The sequence below is a fragment of the Fistularia commersonii genome, chromosome 18 (genome assembly GCF_037954325.1).
Source record: "Fistularia commersonii isolate RoL2024-O1a breed Wild chromosome 18, RoL_Fcom_v1.0, whole genome shotgun sequence".
Lineage (NCBI taxonomy): Eukaryota > Metazoa > Chordata > Actinopteri > Syngnathiformes > Fistulariidae > Fistularia > Fistularia commersonii.
In genome coordinates, this window is record NC_141301.1 from 1,990,526 (window position 1) to 2,004,832 (window position 14,307).

Consider the following 14,307-nt stretch of genomic DNA (forward strand, 5'->3'; position numbering starts at 1 on the left):
CTGACTACCTCACCAACTAACATCACCCCCCGACTTCTGACCGACAGTTTGCATGACCAACTGACCACTTGACTAACTGTCCACTGCACTACCTGACTGCCACACTGCCCGACCACCTGACTAGTCACCAGTTGACTACCTGACCATCTGACTATCTGAAAAACTAACTACATCACCACCTGACTACCTGACAAACAGTTTGCATGACCAATTTACGACTTGACTAACTGACCACCGCACTACCTGACTGCTCCACTGCCCGACCACCTGACAAGTCACCAGTTGACTACCTGACTGCCTGTTTACTTGACCAACTGACCACCTGACTATGTCACCGTTTGACCAGCCAACCATCTGAGTACCCGACAACACAACCATTGGACTTCCTGACTGCATGACCAACTGACCACTTGACTAACTGACCACTTCACTACCTGACTGCTACACTGCCCGACCACCTGACCAGCCACCAATGGACTACCTTACCATCTGACTACCTGACTAACGACATCCCCACCTGACTACCTTACCGACAGTTTGCATGACCAACTGACCACTTGACTAACTGTCCACTGCACTACCTGACTGCCACACTGCCCGACCACCTGACTAGTCACCAGTTGACTACCTGACCATCTGACTACCTGACAAACTAACTACATCACCACCTGACTACCTGACAAACAGTTTGCATGACCAATTTACGACTTGACTAACTGACCACCGCACTACCTGACTGCTCCACTGCCCGACCACCTGACAAGTCACCAGTTGACTACCTGACTGCCTGTTTACTTGACCAACTGACCACCTGACTATGTCACCATTTGACCAGCCAACCATCTGAGTACCCGACAACACAACCATTGGACTTCCTGACTGCATGACCAACTGACCACTTGACTAACCGACCACCGCACTAACTGACGGCCGCAATGCCTGACCACCTGACTAGTCACCAGTTGACTACCAGACCATCTGACCACCTCACCAACTAACAACATCACCCCCCGACTTCTGACCAACAGTTTGCATGACCAACTGACCACTTGACTAACTGACCACTTCACTACCTGACTGCTACACTGCCCGACCACCTGACCAGCCACCAATGGACTACCTTACCATCTGACTACCTGACTAACGACATCACCACCTGACTACCTTACCGACAGTTTGCACGACCAACTGACCACTTGACGAGGTTACCGTTTCACCAGCTGACTACCCGACTGCATCGCTACCCGACGACCTAACTACCAGACAACCTGCGTACCCGAGTGCCCGACCCTCTGGTACGCTCTCAGGAAAAGCTAAATTTGTGTTGTTTCCAGTATTTCCCTGAAAGAAGGTGGCAGCTGCAGGTACATTTGACCTGTTAGCGCTTCTTGTGTAAATCCAGGTGATCAGTCAGAATCCCGGCTGCATAATGAACTCGCCGCCCCCGGAGAGATTAGCTGCCACCCGTCGTGCCGCCTGGCGTCTCGCGCCCCTTGTTGCCTTATTCCATTTTAATGGAGCAGAAAAAAGCAGGGGGGGGGGGGGGGGGGGTGTTGGCTGGAAACGTGAATTTCAATAAGTGGAGTGTTTTGGTTCATCCTGTTAAAAACCCGGGGCCAAAAACCTAGTCGGCATTCGGCGTTTTCAGAAAATCCAGCGAGGGAAGCGCGCCTCTTCACCGAGGCTATTTACAGAGGCTCGGCCTGTCAAACAGCTCTTTGTATTTACTTTATTTTATATTATTTTTCACCGGCCACGTCCCCTCGAAGTAATTAACAATCGTGGCGAACAACATTTGAGGTCCGGTTGTCTCGCTGACATTGCAGGACAGCTTCTAAGTTCCCTTTTGAAAGTTAGCTTTCATTTTATCATGGTGGCCGTTAGCGCTTCAGCCTCAAGGAGAGCTTCTACGTGGAGTCTCCATGTTCTCCGAGGTTCTGCCGGGGGTTCCTCGAGGTTCTCCAACAGTCCAAAAACATGCAACCATTCTCATTGGAGAAATCGTCCAGATGTGTTTAACCGATGTACGATATCTATGTGGCGACTGGTCGCAAAGGTAAACGTCCTCTGGTCCGGTGACAGCTGGGCTAGCGGCAGCCACCCCGCCCATAATTGCAGGATAAACTGTATACATAATGAATGAATGCATGTGACTAAAAATATTATTTTCCTCCCCCAAAGTCCCGTCGGTGGCGCCGGCAAACGTCAGCGGAGGAAACGGCCGCAGGCACGAGCTGGTCATCTCCTGGGAGGTGAGACCTGTGTTATTATAACACCTGATTAGCAAATGCCATTGTTTTTTTTGTTTTTTTTGTCCCGTATGAGGACGTCTTTATTTAAATTTCAATAACCACGACTTTCGAGTCCTTTTTTTTTTTTTTTTTTTTTTTAATGGATTCTACCGTTTAATCTTTTGAATAAACAACGCGCAGAAATAGAATATCCAGCCGCCGGTCAATTGAGGTGATTTTTTTTTTTTTTTTTTTTTTTTTTAAAAGCCACGGACGAGCCTCCAGGCCGGTTCCCGCGACCGGGAGCGCCGCGCGCATTTATTTGACGTCCAGCTTACAAGGCGTCGGATGCAAAAAATAGCACGAGCAGCGCGAGAGGTGGGGGAAGCAGGGCAGCTGTGTTTTCAAACACGTTGTAATTTGCGCCTCATTTGCATCGCCGGCCCCGTCTGCGACTTCGGGCTCTTATAGCCGCGACGCCAGTCGTGTTGGCCGCCCCTTCCCCGCTTCCCGTTCACCTCCTCCTACTCGTCGGGAAGTCGGGCGTTTCATTTTGACCCGGCGAAGGCGTTTGCGCGGAGTTACGTAAAGGCCTTTTTATTTTGCACCTCTGAGTGCCGCCGTCCTGCAAAAAAGAGCTGACTGACGATTTTCACCCTTTTTTTTTCGTCCCCTTGTTTTGCATTTATCGGCAGTTGAGAACCTTTTTGGGTTTCATTAGACTGAAATATCGCTCCCGAGACGAGGGAAACATTAAGGTGAAAAACTCGAGGACATTTACGGGCCCCGCGCACAGTTTCTGAGACGAATAGCCCCTCCTCCCCCCCCCCGATGTCGAATTCTTTTCGCCCGCCGAAACCATCATGGCCGCCGCCATCTTCCGGTAATAAATCCGGCAGGTGAGCGCGAGATAATCGCGCAGAGGTCGCTTCGGCTCGGGCTGTTTATTAAAATCCTTCTTGATACTTGGGAATACATGTCAGAGGCAGGGGGGGCGCAAGGCGACGGCTCCCGAAGGAAGTGGTCTAAATTTTAAAAGACGTGGCGAGGACCGGCGGGTCGCGCTCGGCTGTCGTCTCCACGGGAGCCGTCGGGGAAGGGAAAGTTTCCAGGGGTGAAGCGATGGGAGGATGAGCCTCCGAGGGAGGTTTATTTAAGTGGCAGAAGAAGACGGATGACATTTGTCCGTGCGCAGGGAGCGCGGGAGGTCATGAGCGCCAGAACTCCCACAACTTTAACTCGGTCGGAGAGATTATCGAAAGCAAGGAAAGTTCTTTGCTCCAGGCGACTGTGTTTGATTCTAATAAGAAGCGGACATGATAACAACCACCGGGTCTTAGTTCTTTCTGTTCCTCTGTTTACATGTGATGTTTCCCCGCAGCTACATCGCATCGGCTTAGCTCAATACTAGCTTTATTCTCGCAGCATGGCTAGTCGGGGACAGTGGTCGTGGCTGGTCGCATAGTTAGAAACAGCGGGGGTGCCTTGTTGGGAACAATGGGCTCGGCTAGTTAGGAACAGTGGACTTGGCCATTTGGGGACATTGGGCACGACTATTGGGGAGCGGTAGTCTCGGCTTTTTGGGCACACTGGGTATGGCCACTAGGGGAAAGCAGGTTCGGCTAGTCGGGGAAGCGGGTTTGGCAAGTTGGGGATATTGGGGTCAAGCTAGTTGGGGAGTGGAAGTGGCTAATTGAGGACAGTCCACTTGGGCACATAGTGTGCGGCTGGTTGAGGAAAGAGGCAAGTGGCTAGCTCGGGACATTGGGTTCGTAAACATGGGGACCGTGGACATGGAGAGTCGAGGACATTGGGTGTGACTATTTAGGAACATTAGACATGGTCAGATGGGAACAGTGGTCTCAGCCTATTGGGAACACTGGGTATGGCTGGGGACAGCAGGCTCAGCCAGTCCGGGTAGTGGGCTTGGCAAGTTGGAGATATAGCAGATTGGCAAGTCGGAGAGTGGAAGTGGTTCATTGAGGTCGTTTGGAACAGTGTGCAGGTCTAGTTGAGCACAGTGGACTTTACTAATTGTGGAAGTGATTTTTGGTGACAGTGGGTTCGGATGCATGGGGATATCGGACGTGGCTAGATGAGAGCGGTGGTCTCAGCTTGTTGGGAACACTGGGCATGGCTGGGTTGGCTATATCCATGCAGGAGATATTGGCTAGTGGCTAGTTGGAGAGTGGAAGTGGCTAATGGGAGACAGTCCATTTGGGTAGTTTGGAACAGTGTGCTACCGTAGGGTAGTCGGGCACAGTTGTGTAGTTGCAGACAACCGTTGTGGCTACTTTGGGACAATGAGCTTGGCTAGTCAATGACAGTGGCCGTGGCTACTGGGTAGCAGAGGGCGTACTGCCCCCAACTCACCACACCCATTGCTAAAAACAAACGCTGTCTCCTGTCAACTCTGCCGACTCTAAAATTGGGCAAAACATCCTCGAGTTGTTTTCTAGTGTCTGGAGTCTTTGGTGACACCTGAGGAAAAATTTGATTTTACAAGTCTCGTTCTTGCGCGTCAAAGGGTTTAGCAGCGGCAGCCAATCACAGGTAGAATCGCTCTTTTTTTTTTCCTATAATGATTGCGATTCTATCATTTCTCCACGTTCACTCCAGGAGAGACAAAGGAGTAAACAAATGGATGCCCGCTGCGGTCTACTGGGGTATTACTGCTTTGCAGGACCAGAAATCGGAGGTGTTTATCGTAATACCACACGGGATAAGCCGAAAAAAAAATTACCCTAATCGACCTCAGGGATGCTGAGTCATGGCTGCAGCCGGGAATGAAATAAACGCATTATTACAACAAATGCGGCGCTTTGAAATGAAATCAATAAGATTTGATTATCATCCGAGGCCAATTCGTCTTTGTCCGATGTGATCTTGGAACTATCAAACTTGTATTTTTACTTTATCCAGACGCGATCTCGGCGCTTTCCCTTCCACGGGCCGCCACCAGGGGAGCCAACCGAGCGTGATTTAAAGGCCTCCCGGTGCGAGGGCACACTTCGGTCGCTATTATGCAAAAAAAAAAATGTGCTGACGAAGCTCAGAGGAGGGCGTCCGATTCCCGGGTCGGGCGCAGGCGGTGATTTAGACGTCCTGAATGTGAAATTCGGTCCCGGCGGAGAGGCGTGCGATAACGATTAACCTTGAATCTCGGGGATCATAAATCCGGGATGTTTATGAAAATCTGCTCGGGGCGGGGAAATGTGAGGTTTCCCGGACCGAGCGAGGGGAAGGCGGCGGCGGCGGCGGCGGCGGGCGGGCGGGAGGGAGGGAGGTCGCTTCCGAGCGGACAGCTTGGCCCTCGGCCGACTTCGTAGAGGAAACACGGGCGGAATTAGTTTGAGCAAAGCCGGCAATTTGCAATGGAGATCAGCGGAACGATATATTAACAGGGGAGCGGCGAACAGATGTGGGCCGGGCTGACAGTTATTCTTGTAGTTATTAAGTATGAGAGCCCGACTGCCAGTGGCGAGATAACCTTCACGCCAGGAGAAGTGCACCTCGGTGGCATATTATGGGGGATAATGTCCACCCCAGATGGGACGACGCTAGCTGTGGAGGCCGCATCCTATTTATTCCTGAAGAGCGTCGAGAGCTAATCTGACTTAACCCGGCGCCCCGTTTGAATTGGAGAAAAGAAGCATTCGCACCATTTTTTCTTCAAAAAAAAAAAAAAAAAACAGGATTCTGGCAGGACCCAAGACGAGATCCCGACGTTTTGTAAATACGGCGGATCAATGATTGCTCTTTACGCCTTCAACCGAAAGTCATGCTAGGAGTTTTATTGATTACATCATTAACCGGTCGCGGATGGCTTTACGTTGGATTACCATCACCCGTTTGCTCAGCGGTGCCGGCAGAGGCGCTAAGAGGCGCTAACACAGGGGTCGCTAACACAGGGGTCGCTAACATAGCGGTCGCTAACACAGGGGTCGCTAACACATTAGCACTCAAAGAGCTATTTGGGCCTGTTTCCCCACAATTGATAAAACATCAGTAGCCACGCAAACCTTTTGAAATTAAAAATGAATTCACAGGGTAGATAACATATATTTAATTTTTTTGCCTTTTTTTTTGCGTTTATGCTACGTGTCCAAATGCACTACGGACAGCAAAGTAGGAATTTCACCGTACAGGGAAACACGTTTCGACATCGCGCACGTGAAAAGGTGTCGCAATGAACAACTGCAGAGAAAAAGGAAATTCACTTTCTGCATGCAACAAAACAGTTTGAAAAAAAAAAAAAACGTTTGGTTGAAGGTTCGTTTTAAGCCAAATAGTCAACGTCTATTTGAGTTCTTCTTGTATTTATGACAAAAAAAGCAGAATTTAAACGACCAAAAATGCCTCTGTGTGCTGTCGTTTTACTGGGACGTGCAGAAAGCAACAAAAATATTTGAACAGGTTTCATTTAATCTTCAAATTTAGATTTTAAAAACGAACAAACTAAAATAAAGTTTATATTTATATTATTTACATTTTAATTGAATACTCTTTGATTATATTCAAGACCCCAGCGCTAACCAGATCATCCGGAGCAACCGGGAACTCGGTGTCCAGGTACGCTGGGAATTGAGTTAAAAGCAAAATAAAAGAGCCAATCAGAAGCTGGATGAGATTGAAATAGGAATTTAGATGAAGCAAAAAGAAAAACAAAACTTTTTTTTTTTTTTTTTTTTTCATTGTATGAAATTAAAAGGTTCGGACCGTGGTGTTTGCAGATGACACTGTGATCTGCAGGGGAACATCTAGAGGTGCCAGGGTGAGGCTACAGGGAGATGAAGAGGATTGTAGGTACTTCAGGGTCTACAGGTGTGCAGAAGAGCTGCAAGCAGGCTGGAATGGGTGAAGGTGAAGGCAAAGGCGGAGATGATGGAGGTGCGAGCAACCGTGGTGAGAGACCAGAGTCCAGAGGCGGCAGGGACGACCATGAGGAGGTTCTCGTCGGAACTCTCTAGATGTTCTGGGGATGGAGGCGTGAGGAGGGGCGGTGAAGATCGGGGAAGAAGGATGCCGATGTTCCGAAGTACCAGGCAGGAGGTCCGGAAGGGAAAGAGGACAGGAAGTTTGTTGTTGTGAGAGGAGAAGGTTGGATGGTGATTGGTTGTGGAGACCCCTGAAGGCCGCGACCTTCAAGGGACGACCTTGAAAACAAGAAAACAACTGACTGACCGTCCGAAACCCAAGATCATCCCGCTTTCTTAAACCCCAGGATGTTAAACCTGGGTTTTTTTGAATTCCAGGAATCCAAACTCTGCGCTGAAAGATTTTGATTCATCTGCCCATTTTTTATTATTTTTTTTTGATTCTTCGTTTTATGAAGTAATTCTTTTTTCAGAAGAAACGGCAGCTCCTCGGCAAGTGTCAGATTGCAAGAACATCACACGGCCGCTCCGCCTAGATTCTGTTTTCTCCTCTCGGAACTTGTTATTTGAAGTCGTCTTAGTTCTGCCCTACTTCTCCTCCTTCTCGCTAAACGCATTTGGAAACAAACCAGGGCTCCGTCGGTGATCAATGAAGATGGATATTAGAGGAGACGGCGTTCCTTCTTTTTTTTTTTTCCATTTGGCAGCGAAGGCTCGTGGCAGTTTGGCCTCTCCGGTCGTCGGCGGAGGGTTTGCCGTCCGTCCGCGGTCACTCCGGTTGGGGTTATTAGGCAGGACGAATGGCTCCGCCCGGCTCCACTCATTACGGGACGGATTTTTCAGCGGGACGGCCATTAGCGATGCCCCGCCGCCGCCGCCACCGCCGCCGTCCGGTAGTCGCACCTGAGTTCTAACAGTCCCGTCCATGTTCCTCGTCTCTGCCAAATCACCGTGTCCCTCTACTCGTTAGCTTTTCCTTTTTAATTTTAAGGACCATCATTTCAGGGAAAAGGCACGAAAAACGGCTTCCAGCTCCGATAATAACGTTGATGGAGGCCAATTCATTTTCGCCGATCATCCCCGTAATTAGGCGGTCACGCTGATTGGTCATTGGCTAATGAAATGTGAACTACGTCTCCGTCCGCCAACCGTTACCCCTCCGCAGAAGAGATGGCTAATTTGGATGAAGCCGGGAGGCAGGGGGTTGCTAGCTTGGAAGCCCGGTCAGATAAACACATTAAATCCGCGGCGGCGAACGCGTCCCCGCCGGCGGCGGCCGCACAGGTGTTTTTCGCTTATTAAATTTAGCTAAAGATTCAATCTGTGCATCTCGCACTTTTAATTAAATTCCAGCTTACCTAATAAATTGCAGCCTGATTTGATTAAGCGTGGCGCGGCCGCGGAAGACAAACCTGACGGTCGCGCCGACGGACTAGCGGGTCGCAAAACCTGCGGCGCCAAAAGTCCCGCACCCGCTTTCGGACACGGGAAAAATAAATAGCTGGCATAATATGCACAAGCGAGCCAGACATTATTTGTTTCCGTTACTCAAGACGGCCTCTTTATTAACAGTGGCAGACAATTACAGTAAATGGATAGGAAATTGAAAGCGAGTTAAGCAGGGCTACCCCGGGGGATTTATCGTGTTTGGGTTGGTTTTCCCCTCCTCTTCTTGTGTAATCTGCCCGGGAAGCCGCCGAAATGAGAACATTTAGAAAATAATAACGCCTTCCCGGGAGTCGGTGTCTAAAAAGCAGAACGTTCGGCTTCCGATCTCCTCCGCCGTGGAACCTGCTTCCGTGGGCGGGCGGACACCCTATGTTTGTTTGCGGCTAGGCTACGCTAGCCCTCTAGCTATGCTGCCGAAGGCTAACTCTGCCGAGGGATATTCCATGATGAACTTCTCTTCCTTTTCCTGTCCGCACGTGACACCAACTTTATATCTTCTCCTGAGCTTCTGGACGCTTTTATTTACGGGCATCATCTCCTGCAGCGCTCCTCCCTGGACTCGGACTATTGAGCGCACCTGGATATGAGCCGCACCGGCTAGCTGATCGCAGTCTTGGTCTTCCAAACCATTTAGGTCGTCCTCTTCGGTGTCGGAATTGAACGGCCCCGGAATTTTACGCTAATTTAACTGCTCCGATGTGACGAGGGTAAATTTTTTGGCGGCATGGATCTCGGTAGCCCAAAAACTCCACGGAGTAGCCGTGGAGTGTTCAAAGCGTGGGAAAAAAAGTTGCGTCTTCTTGTTCGGAAATTACCGCATATAGTATTAGCCAATAATAGCTATTAGCTATTAGCTTGTAACTGTTAGTAAAAGATGATTCACTTGGTTTCTCTGTCTTTCTTCCCCAACCGGTCAACAGAAGGTGGGATCGCCTGTCCGCTGTCACCACCTTCTTGCTCATTGGGGAATGTTGGGTTTCTGTGGATCGTCGTAAAAAGCGCGATCCGGACCTGCTTTACGTGGAAACACCGTCCAACGCGACTTGACTTCTCCTTTTCAGCCCGTCTCCGAGGAGTTCCAGAACGGCGAGGGCTTCGGTTACATCGTCGCCTTCCGCGCCAACGGCACCCGCGGCTGGAAGGAAAAGATGGTGACCTCGGCGGATTCCACGACATACAAGTACAGGGACGAGACCTTCCCCCCGCTCACACCCTTCGAAGTGAAAGTGGGAGTTTACAACAACAAGGGAGACGGGCCTTTCAGCGCCGTGGTCGTCATCCACTCCGCCGAAGGGGGTGAGCGGACTCCTCGTCGCGACGCGGCTTCAAAAAAAAACACGCTAAATCCCCTTTCGTTTTCGCGCCGACAGAACCGAGGGAACCGCCGTCCGACGTCAAGGCTCACGGCATCTCTTCGTCGGAAATAAGGGTCACGTGGAAGCCGCCCAATCCCGGGCCCGGAAAGCCGAGCGGCTACGAGGTCGGCAGGAAGCGACCGCACACATTTAGCACGAGCTATTAGTTCTTTTGTTTATTTGTTTATGTTTCAAAAGGTGAGCTACTGGAAGGATGTGGATAAGGAGGACTCGGCGAAGAGACAAAGGACTCTGAAAAACGAGACGTCCCTGGTCCTGACAGGGCTGGAGGGCAACAGTCAGTATCTCATTACGGTAAAAGGCTTCAACAGCATCGGCCAGGGTCCCGCTAATGCTCCCGTCACAGCCACGACCAGGAAGCCCCGTGAGTGCGGCGCTGACACTAATTCCCTTCGAATCCCCCGGGAGAGGAGGCGAAAAAAAAAAAAAGAAAGAACGAGAAACGGTCATTTTCTCCCTCGGTTCGTTCTCTTTGAAAGAGATTTCTTTTTTTTTTTGTTTCCCTTCCAGCTCCCGCGCAGCCTCCCGCCAACCTCATGTGGATTCAGGAAGGCAACAACGTGTCTCTGAGCTGGGACCCGGTGAAGGCGAGGGACAACGAGTCCGACGTCATCGGCTACATGGTAACGGAAGCAATAATAACGCGATAGCGCACGCCAGGCCGCAGCCTCCCGAGTCGATCCGATCCGATCGATCGGCGCAAACGGTCACGCAGCGGGGCGGACAGGAAGATATCGACGGCTTGGACCGTCGGGGCGTCCCGAGCGTCCCGCCAGACATCTCAAGTTGCTTAACAAAGATAAAGTAGACAGAGAGGGTGTGTGTTTGAGTGTGTAGGCGCTCATTCCACAAGGCATACCGACCCATCGACGCCTCCCGTTATGTGCTTTTCCACCACGCGGCCTTGGCGTTTGCTCCGTTTTTCCAAAGTGTAGCCCCGGTATCGAACACTCGAGGTTTAGGCGACGGGAACTTTTGTCGGTAGTCGTCTGTGAATGGATCGTCCGCCCAAAAGTACCACAAGGCGAACCAATGCCCAAGTTTGGAGGTTGGATCCCCAAGAAGCGCAAGAAGTAGTCTAGCAAGAAGTAGTCTTGCAAGACTACTTGTTGCAAGAAGTAGTCTAGAAAGAAGTAGTCTTGCAAGAAGTAGTCTTGTAGTTGCAAGAAGTAGTCTAGAAAGAAGTAGTCTTGCAAGAAGTAGTCTTGTAGTTGCAAGAAGTAGTCTAGAAAGAAGTAGTCTTGCAAGAAGTAGTCTTGTAGTTGCAAGAAGTAGTCTAGAAAGAAGTAGTCTTGCAAGAAGTAGTCTAGCAAGAAGTAGTCTTGCAAGAAGTAGTCTTGTAGTTGCAAGAAGTAGTCTAGAAAGAAGTAGTCTTGCAAGAAGTAGTCTTGCAAGAAGTAGTCTTGCGCAGACACGCAAAGCACTTTGACATCATTTTTTTTTTGGACTCCGACAAACGGGTGTCGCTCAGTGTAGGGTTTCCGAAGAAATACTCAGCTCGCCGCGTGACCCCGTACGTTCCAGTCGAGCGTCGGCTCTCGGAGAACAGTGTTTGCTCTTTGTGTGAATAAGCGAGATACCGCCGACAGTGTCCTCTGGCGCAAACAGATGCTGTTTGCACAGCCTCTCGTTATCTGAGCAAGTCATTCAATTAGGGGACCCGGAGCCGGTGCGAGGCAGTGATGCGGGAAGACGGCGGAACTCCGCTTTTTTCCGGTCTTTGTCAAACTGGTTGTTTGTTTTCCCCCCGCAGGTTTCGCTCAAGCAGGAAGGCCGGGGCCACAACCAGGTGACGAGAACCATCAACCCGGCCGCCATGCTGTCCCTGCCGGAGGGCGGCACCTACGTCATCGAGGTACGCGCCCTCAGCGAGGGAGGCGAGGGGGCGGTCAGCTCCCAGGTCCGAGTCGTCACCTCCTCCGGTAAGCGAACCCCCGGCTCCAGGCCGTCCTTTCGCCGCCTCCCGGCGGTCACGCGTTCGGCTACATCACCGGCGAAATCTAATCTCCCCGCGCAGGCTGTTTTCTTAATGTAGCAATCTTGCGTTACCCGCCTCCTCCTCCCCCCCCCGAACCTAATTGAGTCTCCGCAGCTGTTGTGCGAGCCAAGTTTCCTTTAGCTAATACTATTTTAATTACTTCGCCCACAAAAAAAAAAAGTCCTCTCCGCTCTCGGCACGGCCAATTAACTCCCGAGCAACCGGGAAACATTCGCAGTTATTCCTCCGAGTTGTCCGTGCGCGTTTACGGGACGGGTTTTTCTTTTGTTTTCTTTTTTCGGGGAGCGAATGTAGCCTTGCTATGCGTGACCCCGCTTCTTCCCTCCGAGGTGTTCGAGCGAAAAGCGGCCAGCGCTCGCTGCACCGCCCGCCGCGGATCCTGACCTGGACGTCCCTGCTCCTGGTTCTCCTGGTGCCTTCAGCTTCCCGGTGAGGCGGCGCCGCCGGTATCGTTTCCACGGAGGGAGCCGCCCCGTCCCCCCCCTTCCCTCCAAGCAAGAGTCGGAAGGGGGGAGTTCCGAAAGACGAGACCCGTCTCCGTCCCCCTGCTCTTACGAGCGCGTTATGTCATTTCCGACATCATGGTGGTGTTGTACTGTCCCGTACGTTGTGAGGAAAGATTCGATTTGCTTCAAAACCCGCGCTCCCCCCTCTTCTGCCCGACCGGCTTCTGGACAACCGTTGCTTTTTTTTTTCCGGAGGAGGCGTCCGCTACCGCCCCTCCCTGCCGCTCCGCTTGGGTTTCTCCAGAGCATGAACAACTCCTGGAAGAGCTGGCGTGGAAGTCGTACAAGGGATCATCCAGCCTTCTTCTCTTCGCTCTTTTCTTTTCTTTTTTTTTTTTTTTTTATTTCAATACGTACCTGCATCAATTTACCCCTTGGCTGCCTCGCAGGCAATGCAGCAGGAGCTGGGCAGAGATAAGTGCATTGCTTTCTTGGAGGAGGAGGAAGAGGACGTTTTTTTTATGAAACCAAGACTCTTACTATTTCCAGATTTGCTTTTTTGTACGTTGTGTTACCTTTAGAGAGAAAGAGAGAGAGTAAAAAAAAAAAAACACAATCGTGTGTGTCGGCTGTGTCAAACTGTCCTTTGGTAGCGGTTAAGCGATGCTTCTCGATTAGGGTTTGTGGACCGTTGGACGTTCTGAAGTAGGAGAACCCAAACACACCATTTTAGGCCAAGACGACTCTGTACGGTGACGGAAACCAATAAATGTGGTGTATATTTTTTAAACGGGTTCGTTTTGTTTCTGTGAAATGAAGATCCGGACCGGAAGCTCCCCTCGAAAAAAAAAAAAAAACCCTACCTACACACACATTTTTTTTTTTTTTGAACATTTATTAGAACAGGTTCCTTGACAGTCACACACATTCTTACAAAACCTCATGACAAGTCACACATTATACAATATTCTTTATAGGTCACTTATTTCCTCACTAGCAAGCAAAAAATAAAAAAAAAAACATCTAGCTCAGTCAAATAGAGATAATATCTTCAACTTTCCAAATATTTTTTGATGGATGCCCATTTGTCAAGATATAGGTCTGTCTGAAGTGGTAAGTTTGCTGTTATGCGTTCCATGCAGTTTACGTCAAACCCAAAAAAATGAGCGCATGTCGCCAAAAAGTGGCAGCAAGACAGAATATATGTGTTTGTGAATGAGAGGAACTCGGGTGGAGCGGTGAGGCTACAGGGAGTGGAGATCGAGAAGCTGGAGGATCTCAGGTACTTGGGGTCAACAGTCCAGAGCAACGGAGAGTGTGGAGAAGAGGTGAAGAGACGGATCCAAGCAGGTTGGAATGGGTGGAGAAAAGTGTCAGGGGTACGAAGAGATAGAAGAACATCGGCCAGAATAAAAGGAAAGGTGTACAAGACAGTGGTGAGACCAGCAATGATGTTTGGACTAGAAACTGTTACAATGACCAAAAGACAGCAGGCAGAACTAGAGGTTGCAGAGATGAAGATGTTGAGGTTCTCTTTGGGAGTGACCAGGATGGAGAGGATCAGGAATGAGTCTATCAGAGGAACAGCACATGTTAGATGTTTTGGAGAGAAGGTCAGAGAGGCCAGACTGAGATGGTTGGGTCATGGACAGAGGAGGGATAGAGAATATATTGGTAGACGGATGCTGGAATTGGAGCTGCCAGGCAAGAGGTCTGGAGGAAGACCAGAGAGAAGATTGATGGACATAGTGAGAGAAGATATGAAGGTAGTTGGTGTGAGAGAGGAGGATGCAGAGAATAGGGTTAGATGGAGACAGTTGACTCGCTGTGGCGACACCTGAAGGGAAAAGACCACCAAAGGAAAAGAAGAATTTGTCACAGGGGTGCAGGACATGTATGGCCAAGACAAAGTGATGACTGAGCTGGTTT

General features: G+C 50.2%; 1 protein-coding gene across 1 annotated transcript in view; it reads left to right on the forward strand.

Moving 5' to 3' along the window:
* cntn5 (contactin 5) overlaps positions 1-13,162 on the forward strand; it is a 119,742-nt gene extending 106,580 nt beyond the window's left edge. Inside the window, exons 18-24 of the mRNA XM_086164245.1 lie at positions 2,182-2,252; positions 9,619-9,853; positions 9,928-10,037; positions 10,111-10,297; positions 10,444-10,556; positions 11,687-11,855; positions 12,262-13,162. Coding sequence (XP_086020371.1) covers positions 2,182-2,252; positions 9,619-9,853; positions 9,928-10,037; positions 10,111-10,297; positions 10,444-10,556; positions 11,687-11,855; positions 12,262-12,365 — 989 coding nt within the window. The 3' untranslated portion in view covers positions 12,366-13,162. The remainder of the gene's footprint in view (positions 1-2,181; positions 2,253-9,618; positions 9,854-9,927; positions 10,038-10,110; positions 10,298-10,443; positions 10,557-11,686; positions 11,856-12,261) is intronic.
* The last annotated feature ends 1,145 nt before the right edge of the window (positions 13,163-14,307 follow it).